We start from the raw sequence: 9722 nt of genomic DNA, 5'->3' as shown, positions 1-9722 counted from the left end.
AAAAAAAAAAAAAAAAAAAAAAAAAAAAAAAAAAGCATGGTACTGGCACAAAAACAGACTTGGGAATCAATGGAAGAGAACACAGGAAGCAGAAACAATCCCAGGCATATTCAGCTATTTGATCTTTGCCAAAGGAATCAAAAGCATATGCTAGACGAAAGAACATATGGTGCTGGGAAAACTGGATGTCCCGTGCAGAAGATTGACTCTAGAACCATATTTGTACTAAACTAAAATCAAATGTATCAAAGATCTAAATGCTAAACCAGAAACAACCGGCTAGAAGATAAAATAGATAAAAGTCCTGCAGACATGGGCATAGACAAGGACTTCTGAACAAAACTCCAGTGGCGCAAGAATTAATACTTAGAATCAACAGATGGGATAATATCAAATTAAAAAGCTTCTACACAGCAAAGGAAACAACTAACAGAGTGAAGAGACAACCTGCAGAGTGGGAAAAAAATTTTGGCAGCTACTCTTCAGACAGGATTTACATCTAGAATATATAAAGAACTAAAAAAAAAAATTAGACCTCTCAAAAATAAAAGACTCAGTCAAAAAATGGCAAACCATAATGATTAGATACTTCTCAAAAGAAGAAGTAAAACTGGCCAATAAATACATGAAAAAATGTTCAACATTGCTGGCTATTTAGAGATACAAATTAAAACAGCATTCAGTACTATATTTCTCCAGGGGGAAAAATGACTATCAAGAAATCAAATAGGCCGGGCATGGTGGCTCATGCCTGTAATCCCAGTACTCGGGAGGCTGAGGCAGGAGGATCACTGTGAGTTCGAGACCAGTCTGAGCTACACAGTGAAGTGAGTTCCAGGTCAGTCTCAACTACATAGTGAGACTCTGTCTCAAAAAACAAATCAAATATTAGAAAATGCTGGTGAATGAATATGCAGGGAAAAAACTCTTTTTGACATTGCTGTTGGGAGTGTGAACTAGTACAATCAGCATGGAAGTTAGAATGGAGATTCTAATTCACTAAAAATATAAATTCCATGTGACCCCGCTAGTCCCCTTCAAGGTATCTTCCCAAAAGAATTAAAGACATTATATTATGGGGATACAATCCATGCTGAGAATATCGGATGATCATCTCTATTCTTTTTTTTGTTTTTTTGTTTTTTTTAACCTGGTACTGGAAACCGAACTCAGGACCTTACGTTTGTTAGGCAGGCGCAAGCGCCACTCAGCTAAATCCCCGGCTTTTTTTTTTTTTTTGTTTTTTTTTTTTTTTTTTTTTTCATTTCTAAATCTACAGGAGAGGTTAATTGAACGCTCTTGTGTTACTGACACCTCACCTACCCTTCTCATTTCATTTTCCCCACAACACTTAAGTGATTGGTGCTGTAGGTAGAGCAATTTTACAAATGAAGAATCGGGCTCAGAGAAATTAAGAAAACTGTCCCAGTAAGGCCTGGGATGTAGCTCAGTGGTGCTGCCGCCTGGCTCGCAAGCGCAAGGTCCCGAATTCTATCCCCGGTACCAAAAAAAGGAAAAGGAAGCTGTCCCAGTGTCAGGTGGTGGAGTCCCCCTGGGCTTTTAATATACTGACAACTTAAGAAGACCCTGAAAGTCTCCAGGCAAACTGTTACCATTCAGCTAGAAACCACCATCTCGCAGCGACTAGGACCGACTAGGGAACAAGGGAGTCCCGGGGAGCCCCCGACACCTGCCAACGCCCGCACACACGTGCAGCGCCCCCTGACCTCCCACCTCCTCCCAGTGATCCTCGTGGAAGCCGCCGCGGTAAGGCTGGCTCCGGAACTTGTCCAGGAACGCGTCCATGTCATTGTCGTCCGCAGCATCTGGCTGAGAGCCCTCCATAGCCGCTCGCAGGTCGCCCGCCGGGGTCCGGGGTCGAGAAGCCGGGCGGCTCCTTCCGGCGGTGCGGTGCTCTCCCCTCACTCTTCCGGGCCGGACCGTGCCAGAACGCGCGCCTTGGGTTCCGCAGTCCTAGGAGAAAGAGCGCCTGCCCGGCTCTGGCCTCTAACCAGTTCCACCCTCCGCCCGAAGTTGTTGGGGTTCGGAGTGGTGGATGAGCCTAGGCTCTGCAGAGCCCCAGCGATCTCTGCCGCTGCGTGCACTCATCCATTAGTCAGTCGGCACCATTTAGGGAGTGCCTTCTGCTTCGCACCTGTGCTGTGAGCGGGCGTGGAGTGGCGCATGAGCTTGGGCAGAAAGCGAGAGTAGCTAGAATAAGGGAAGGGCCCGGAGGTGATGATGTGGGAGGGACAAAGGACTGACTGTGAGGACCTGGTTTTCCTCTAGGTGGGGTGGAACCTTGTAGAGGTGTTTGGGCGGAGGGCGGTGTTTGTTGGGGTAGCAAGGATTGAGCCCAGGGCCTTCCCACTGAACTAATCTCAAGCCCTTTTTATTTTTTGAGGCAGGCTCTCACTAAGTCACTAAATTGTCCAGGCTGGGTTCAAACCTGTGAGTGTCCTGTCACCGCCTCCCAGGATTACAGGTGTGTCACCACACCCAGCTGGCTCAAGGAGAGTGTCAAGGGAAGGTGTGACTGGTCACATGTGACTGGTTCTCAGTTTAACCCCGGCCTCATCCTCACAGCAGAGGAAGCAGCATCCCCAGTCCATGTGAGGCAGGCGTGCTTGGATTTCTGCAACCACCTGGTCACCCAGCAGATGGCCGCAGAGTCCTGTGCAGGTGCTACAGCTTCGGGGTGCTCCTAGAGAAGCAGACAGCAGTGGGTCTACACTGGCGCTAGCCCCATACCTGCACAGTGGGGACAGAGAAAAGTGGAGTCCAGGAAGGCCTCCTGAAGAAGGTGATGCAGTTGAGAAAGGGCTCTGCGCTCAGGAGGGAACCTGGGAATTGGGTGGCCCAAGCTGGTGCACAGAGAGGCATGGAAGTGTCCAACAGCCTGGCTGGCCGGGCACCAGGTAACCTAAGCAGTGAGGCCAGTGAGGCAGGTAGGGCTAGAGGGCCTGGCTGCCCTCTTAGAGGTCTTTATCCTGCAGAGAACAGAGAGCCACTGGAAAGACCTGGAGGGAGGGAGGGAGGGAGGGTTCTGAGCCGTTTTGTTTTTTGTTTTGGGGAGGCCTGGACTGCAGCGGAGGACAAGAGGCTAAGGGGTGAGGAAACCGAGGCCAACAGTGGCACTGGCGGGCTTGGTCATCATTGGTTCAGGGATAAAGAAGAAAGGCTGAGGAGATGACAGTGAGCTTTCTGGGGCCAGAACTGTCGCTCCCTTCTAACTCTGCCATCGCAGGAGAACATGTGGCCCAAGTGCTCCCTTCCCTCTGACCTTTTGTACTCTTCCTCCTTCATCCCTGCTCCCTAACCGCGGTTCCCCTCATTATTCTGCTCTTCGACATCTGTTCCCTTCTCAAGTGCAGAGCCTATAAAGTACTTTTGCTTTTGTCTTATTGTTTTCTATCAGAACAACAGAATGCCTGAGACTTGAAAATTTACAAGGCAAGGGCTTTATTTTGGCTCATAGTTCTGGAAGCTGCCAAGTCCCAAGGGTGTAGCGCTGGCATCTTCTCAGCTTTTAGAGATGGCCTCTGTTGGCAACTGCAGGTGAGTAAGCAGGCACACGTGCAGAGACCCCAGCTTGGGCCAGTGTAGCCTCATTGTGTAACCACCCCCTCACCCAGGCCCAGACGCCTCCCTCTAGGCCCCACTCCCAACACCGATGCCTTGAGAACAAAGCTACAAAGTGAGTTTGGATGGTGACAAACCATATTCAACCGGAGCAGCTTCCATTGTTTAATTTGATTCCTACAGGAACCCTGTGAGGTAAGAACCCACTTTACAGGTACCAGTAGGGAAGGCTCAGAGAGAGGGAATGACTTGCCCAGTGCTCTCCAACCTTCCAACTCAAGGCTACTTAGCGACCTTGGCCAGCACCTGACTGAAACAGCCTCTGCTCCGAAGTCATTGGCTCTGGCTAGTGAATGCAGCAGTGTCTCTGGATAGAAAGAAGGCCTGAGAGTTGGGACATCTTTGAGGGCCACACCTTCACTGGTTCCCTCGTGTGACCTTGGGCAAGGCCCAGGCCCCCTTAAACTGTGTTAGGCTGAGTCCTCATTAGTAAAATGTAGGTGAGAGAGCCTTGGGTGAGGCTGAGAGAGGCAGTTTGCGAACATCATTGGCAATGGAAAGAATTGTGCAGATGGCTGGGCCACCGGAGGATGACTGTATGGTGAACTTCATGGGTTCCTCATCCTCAGAGGGAGCTTAGGTTAGGTGTTCCTTGGGCTTGCGTCTCCCAAGGGGGCCTCACCACACTCCCTCTCCACAGATGAATCCCAAATTGTTTCCAGCTTTTGGAAGAAGCTGGCCTCTCTTCTGAGCTCAGTGCTGTGCAGCTGTCTTAGTCTACCCAGGCAGTTATAACAGAGCGCTGTAGACTTTATAGCTTATGACCTACATTTTGTACATCTTGGGAACCTGGAAAATCCAGGGTCAAGACACTGACAGACGTGATGTGAAGCTTCACAGATACCTTTTTTTTTTTTTTTTTAAAGTGAGACAAGTTCTCACTGTGTAGTACAGACTGACCTTGAACTCGCTGTGTAGCCCAGGCTGGCCTTGAACTCATGGTGATCCTCCTGCCTCAGCCTCCTGAGTGCTGGGATTACAGGCTTGTCCACCAGGCCCAGCATCATCTTTTCACTGTGTCCTCCCCCATGACAGAAGGGATAAGCTTTCTGGAGTCTCTTTTACAAAGGTGCTAATGCCATTCATTAATCCTGAGTTGCTTTTTATTTTATCTTCCAGTACTGGGCATTGAACCCAGGGTCTTCATTCGGAGCTATATCTGCTGCTCTTTTTTTTTTTTTTTTTTTTTTTTTTTTTTTGCAGTATGTAGGATTGAACTCAGGACTTTCCAGACAGGTGTGGCACCACTGAGCCACATCTCTGGCCCTAAATTTTTTAATGTTAAGCAGAGTCTCACTAAGTGAACTTGAAATCCTCCCACCTCAGCCTTATACGCATGTGCCACCATGTCCAGCTTGTGTGTGCATTTTTTAAGGAAGTTACGAGAGTGTTTATTAGAAATAATAAGAAAAATAGCTCTTTATTTCATTTGAGTATGGCCTCAATGTGCATCCATTTAGCTATAAATGTCTCTAATTTCTCGTTCTTTATGGCTTAGTAGTACTCTGTAGTACTCCATTTTATTAAAAACCCACCTCTTTATCCAGTCTCCAGCTGATGGGCAGGTAGGCTGTTTCCAAGTTTTAGCTGTTACAAACTGTGCTGCTATAAACATGGATGCACATATATCGCTATGGTATGATGCTTTTAATTCTTTTGGGAAGACACCCAGCAGGGGAATAGTTGGGTCAAATGGGACCTCTAATCCTAGTTTTTGTAGAGGAAAGGAAAGAAGGGAAAAGAAAAAATATGAGAAAAGGTAAAAAAAACAGAAACAAAGTCTCTGTAAATAGGGAGGGGTGAAGGGGCCGAAGGGAGGGCAGGAATTGGGGGAGAAAAACAAGGACCAAGATATATCATACAAAGACACAAACCCCCAGTGATGAACGCCATCATACTGTACCCCAAAATGTACCAACAAACCCAGTGAACAAAAAACAAAACAAACAAACAACAACAACAAAAAACAGGTCTTGCATTTGGATTTCCAGGAAGGGATTCTGAAAGCGGAAATTGCAGAGTGCTTTTTTTTTTGTCCTAGTCTTACATGGATAAGCAGAGTGTGTGGGGTTTTGTAGTACAGTTTTAAAACGTCAGTTATTCAGCTGTCCAAGTTCAAAGAAAATGGGATAAAAGGAAACTGGTTATTTTGCATTTTCAATGTCCCTAGCAGACCAGCCCAGGGTAGGGAGGAGCTGTCATTTAACTTAGCACATGCAGCCCAAGTATCTTTCCTCCAAGGAAGAGTTTTTTTCTGCCCACTTTTATCCTAACTTTTTATCCATTTTTTCTGTTTTTATTTTTCAAAGCTTAACGAACTATGCAGCTTTCATTAACTCTCAACAGTGCATGTGCTATCTTCTTTTTATCTTAGGCTGCCCTCCCCTGATTGCCTGCTTCTAAACTAACTGATTGTCTATTATACTCTGTCACATTGAGATTACAGAACTCAGTTTGAGTCCTTCTGTGAGAGCTTGGTAATCGTCCAGCCTCTCACATCTGAAGCACCTTCTCACAATTTTGGTGAATTTCCAGGATCTCTCGTTCTTACCATCTCTCCACCTTCCATCTGTATAGTCGTCCATTCCCTCATCCAGTTTTGCTTTCTGTGGTTTTAGTCACCCACAGCAAACCACAAATCAAAACTATTACATAGAGGGCCGGGGATTTGGCTCAGTGGTTCCGCCACCTGCCTCGCAAACACAAGATCCTGAGTTTGATCCCCAGTACCAAACAAACAAATAAACAAACAAAAACTATCATATAGAAAATTTCAGAAATGCACGGTTTATGTGTTTTAAATTGCATGCTGTTCTAAGTTCCCATCCTTCTCTCTCTCTCTCTCTTTTATCCATTAAGTTTATTGTTACACCCTAGGCGCACAACACAATGACATTCATCATTGGGAACATTTTTTTAACATACTTTTCTCACTCACCACTAGGTTTGAGGTTAGGGCACTACCTGGACTCTTGCTGCCTCTGACTACAGTGGGACTCCATGGAGTACCAGGCTGCCTCCTTCCCCAGCACCACAGCCAGCACTAGCTGGTACCACAGCCAGTACCAGCTGCCCTCCTACTCTGCTGTGGACCTATGGGCAGAGTCCCCTAAGACTGTGCCCATGGGCCAGGGATTTAGCTCAGTGGTGCCGCTGCCTATCTCATAAGCACAAGGTCTTGAGTTCGATCCCTGGTCCCCCCAAAAAAGAGAGAGAGAGATTGTGCCCACTGGTGGGACTGCGGGCTCACAGCCATATATAAAGTGACTGTGACTGAACAGCGACAGAGTCCTGTCCAGAATGGCTGCACCAATCTACCCTCCAGCCAGCAATGCCTAGGGGCTATTGTAGCCCCAAAGGGAAGGAACTTTCTCCTTTTTCTTTTTTAAGATAGGGTCCTCTCTGACACAGCGACACCCCATAGCTGGCCTGTGCGTCTCCTCTGCCCTCCAAAGCCCCTTGCCTCCCTGCTGTGCCCTTGGTGTCTTTAATGCCCCTCATACTTCCATTAAGCCAAAACTGCTCCACTGTAGCTCTTTTGACAATGTGTTATGGGGTGTTCCTGAGCACTATAAGATGTTCACGAACACCCTGGCTTCTGGTGAGTAGACGTGGAGAGCCTTTCCACCCTCAAGCTGTAACAACCGGAAGTGCCTCCAGACACTATGAAATATTTCTTGGGGTCAAGAGCACCTTTGCTTTAGAGCCATTGCCTCAGTCTATTCCCACTGCTCAGGGCCTGGGGTTGGATCCTGTTCAGTTCTGTACCCCTGGCACCCACAGCAGGCCTGGCTGGGTTAGGAGTTCACCAATTACCGCTGGAATCAGTGGTGCCAATCGCTGGGCAAAGGCTCATGGGTAGAACTCAGGATTCTGGGATATGCCTAATGTCATGAGGTGGGAGGAGGCTCTACCTTCCTTCTTTCCTCAAAGGTCAACCAATTCATCACCTCCTTTCACTCTTGCAATGTGGAAACGGAAACTGAGATGTCCAGCGAACTTGCTGTGTGACCTTGGGCAGGCCACTCGCCTCTCTGAGCCTCAATATCTCATACAAAGTATACAAAACAACAAAACAGCCAGTGCACCTCAGTAAATGCCAATGTAGTCATCAAGGGAAAGCCACACTCCCCTCTCAGATCTGTTACACAAAGTGTGGCTGCTCAGAGCTTTGCCTGTCCCGTGAAGAAGGGCTCAGAACACCCACATGGGGCACTTATGGCGAGCCAGGAGTGCTGGTCCCTGGATCATCACTGCTTCGAGGCCATTTTCCAGGAGTTCAGGACCTGCATGATCCAGGAGCGCCGCTTGTGGGAAGTGGGCAGGTTCTCACAGCTGGGACTCCAGCAGTGCGAGGCTGCCAGGCCACCCACTGAGTCCCCACGCAGTGGCGGCCAGGAGTTCTGCCTGCAGTTGGCCAGGATGTGGTCTTGGGCCTGGGCCACATAGATGCACACACATGCCTCTGGGTCGTGCCTCAGGTCTTCCAGAGCTGCCATGGGGAAGAGAGGCCACACACTAAACTCAAATTTCCATGCCTTGGTTAGGCGCCCTCTGTTGGTCCCCCCTCAGCTCACTTTCCTCCCAGCCCTTTGTTCGTATCTTTCAAATCCTGGTTGAAAATTTGCCTCCTCTAGGAAGCCTTCCTGGCTTGCCTCAGCCTAACCTTATGCTCCCATCTGCTTCCCCCACTGAAAAATAAACTGTGCCCTCTTAAAAGTCTAAACTACTTGGGCCAGGGCCAGGGATTTAGCTCAGTGATTTCACTGCCTGCCTCGCAAGTACAAGGACCTGAGTTCGATCCCTGGTACCAGGAAAAAAAAAGTTTAAACTACTTGGGCTGAGGTGCAGCACCTACCTGGCAAGTGTGGGGCTCTGAGTTCGAGTCCCGATACCAAAAAGAAAAGTGGAAAAAAAAATCTAAACTACTTGCCAGGTGTGGGGGCAAATGCTTATAATCCCAGCACTTGGAAGGCTGGGGAAGGGGGATTGTAGCAAGTTAGAGGTCAGCCTGAGCTACATAGTGAATTTTAGGCCAGCCTGCACTACAAAGTGAGACCCTGTCTCAAAAACCCAACAAGAAACCAAAACAAAATTCTGAACTACTCACCCTACACTCCGTGGCTTCTGGGCTTGGGGTTTTTTTGGAGGGAGGGATTGGTTTTGGTTTTTTGGTTTTATGAGACAAGGTCTCCCTAGCAGTTCAGAATGTCCTTGAATTCACTAATTAGCCCAGGCTGGCCTCGAACGAACTCATGGCAAGATTTCTGCCTCAGTCTCCAGAGTGCTGGGATCACAGGCGTGTGCCACCACTCCCGGCCTGGCCTCAGTTTTGAGCCCCATTTCTTTAATGGGACTGTCACCTCCCAAAGGTGGTCTGTGGGCTCTGTGCTTTGGTCACCCCATGGTACCTCACCCTGGATTAAGACTTGCATAACTGAACGGCACTGAATACCTCCTCCTGGGCCAGGTCCCTTCCTGTCATCTACTGTGATACACACAGTCTCACTGACCCCAGAAATCCCACCAGCCCAGGGGCACATGACTCACCAACTTTCACTTCATTCATCCAATCTTCTGTCATCACCTTCTCCATGCAGGGCACCAGGAACCCTTGAGCATAACACCCCAGGGGTGAGGCCATGTGGCTCCTGCTTTCAACACCACCCACACCACCCTTGGACCAGACCTCCCCAGGGAAGGTGTCCCTGCCCTCCTGCAGCCCCTCGAGACAACACAGAAGAGGAATTTCACTTTGACCTGGGGTCAGATTCCCCAAGGGACTATGATGGTGCCACTCTGGGCTGGGCCCTGGTTTTCTACTCTGTGCCATGGGAGGGGCACCCGCCGTGGTCACAGCCTGTGCTCTGGGTCCCGAGGGGCCTGCAGTACACAAATGGGCTGTTCCTTGCCCCTCTCAAAAGCCCCTTCCTGGAGTTCTTCCTGGCACATCTCTGTTTGTCCTTAGTACTCAGCTCAGCAAGCAGCTCTTGTACAAAGTTCTTCTTCACCCCCGCCCCCCACAGGTTAGGCGCCTGTCCAGGTTCCCAGAGTATCTGAGTCCTCTCTCTGTGTATATA

At 48.7% G+C, this 9722-nt stretch overlaps 2 protein-coding genes across 13 annotated transcripts in view; both read right to left on the bottom strand.

The window, feature by feature from the left end:
- Positions 1 to 1938, bottom strand: part of Ttc4 (tetratricopeptide repeat domain 4) — a 29680-nt gene extending 27742 nt beyond the window's left edge. For 2 of the 5 annotated variants that reach the window (XM_010610395.3, XM_010610392.3), the window contains exon 1: positions 1735 to 1937. In XM_010610395.3, the coding sequence (XP_010608697.1) occupies positions 1735 to 1845 (111 nt within the window). In that variant the 5' untranslated portion in view covers positions 1846 to 1937. Of the gene's footprint in view, positions 1 to 1727 lie in introns of all 5 variants that reach the window. The other 3 variants (XM_010610394.2, XM_010610396.3, XM_010610393.3) reach the window with 2 other exon arrangements.
- Positions 1939 to 6524: 4586 nt separating this feature from the next.
- The window catches only part of Mroh7 (maestro heat like repeat family member 7), a 58280-nt gene continuing 55082 nt past the window's right edge, over positions 6525 to 9722 (bottom strand). For 4 of the 8 annotated variants that reach the window (XM_010610385.2, XM_010610384.2, XM_010610386.2 and 1 more), the window contains 2 exons: positions 9193 to 9255; positions 6525 to 8134 (listed from right to left, as the gene is read on the bottom strand). In XM_010610385.2, the coding sequence (XP_010608687.1) occupies positions 7893 to 8134; positions 9193 to 9255 (305 nt within the window). In that variant the 3' untranslated portion in view covers positions 6525 to 7892. The remainder of the gene's footprint in view (positions 8135 to 9192; positions 9256 to 9722) is intronic. The other 4 variants (XM_010610387.2, XM_010610389.2, XM_010610391.3 and 1 more) reach the window with 3 other exon arrangements.

The sequence above is a fragment of the Fukomys damarensis genome, unplaced genomic scaffold, assembly GCF_012274545.1.
Source record: "Fukomys damarensis isolate Sample0158 unplaced genomic scaffold, DMR_v1.0_HiC HiC_scaffold_23, whole genome shotgun sequence".
Taxonomy (NCBI): Eukaryota; Metazoa; Chordata; class Mammalia; order Rodentia; family Bathyergidae; genus Fukomys; species Fukomys damarensis.
The sequence above is the reverse complement of the archived record's forward strand: the minus strand, read 5'-3'. Positions and strand labels throughout refer to the sequence as shown.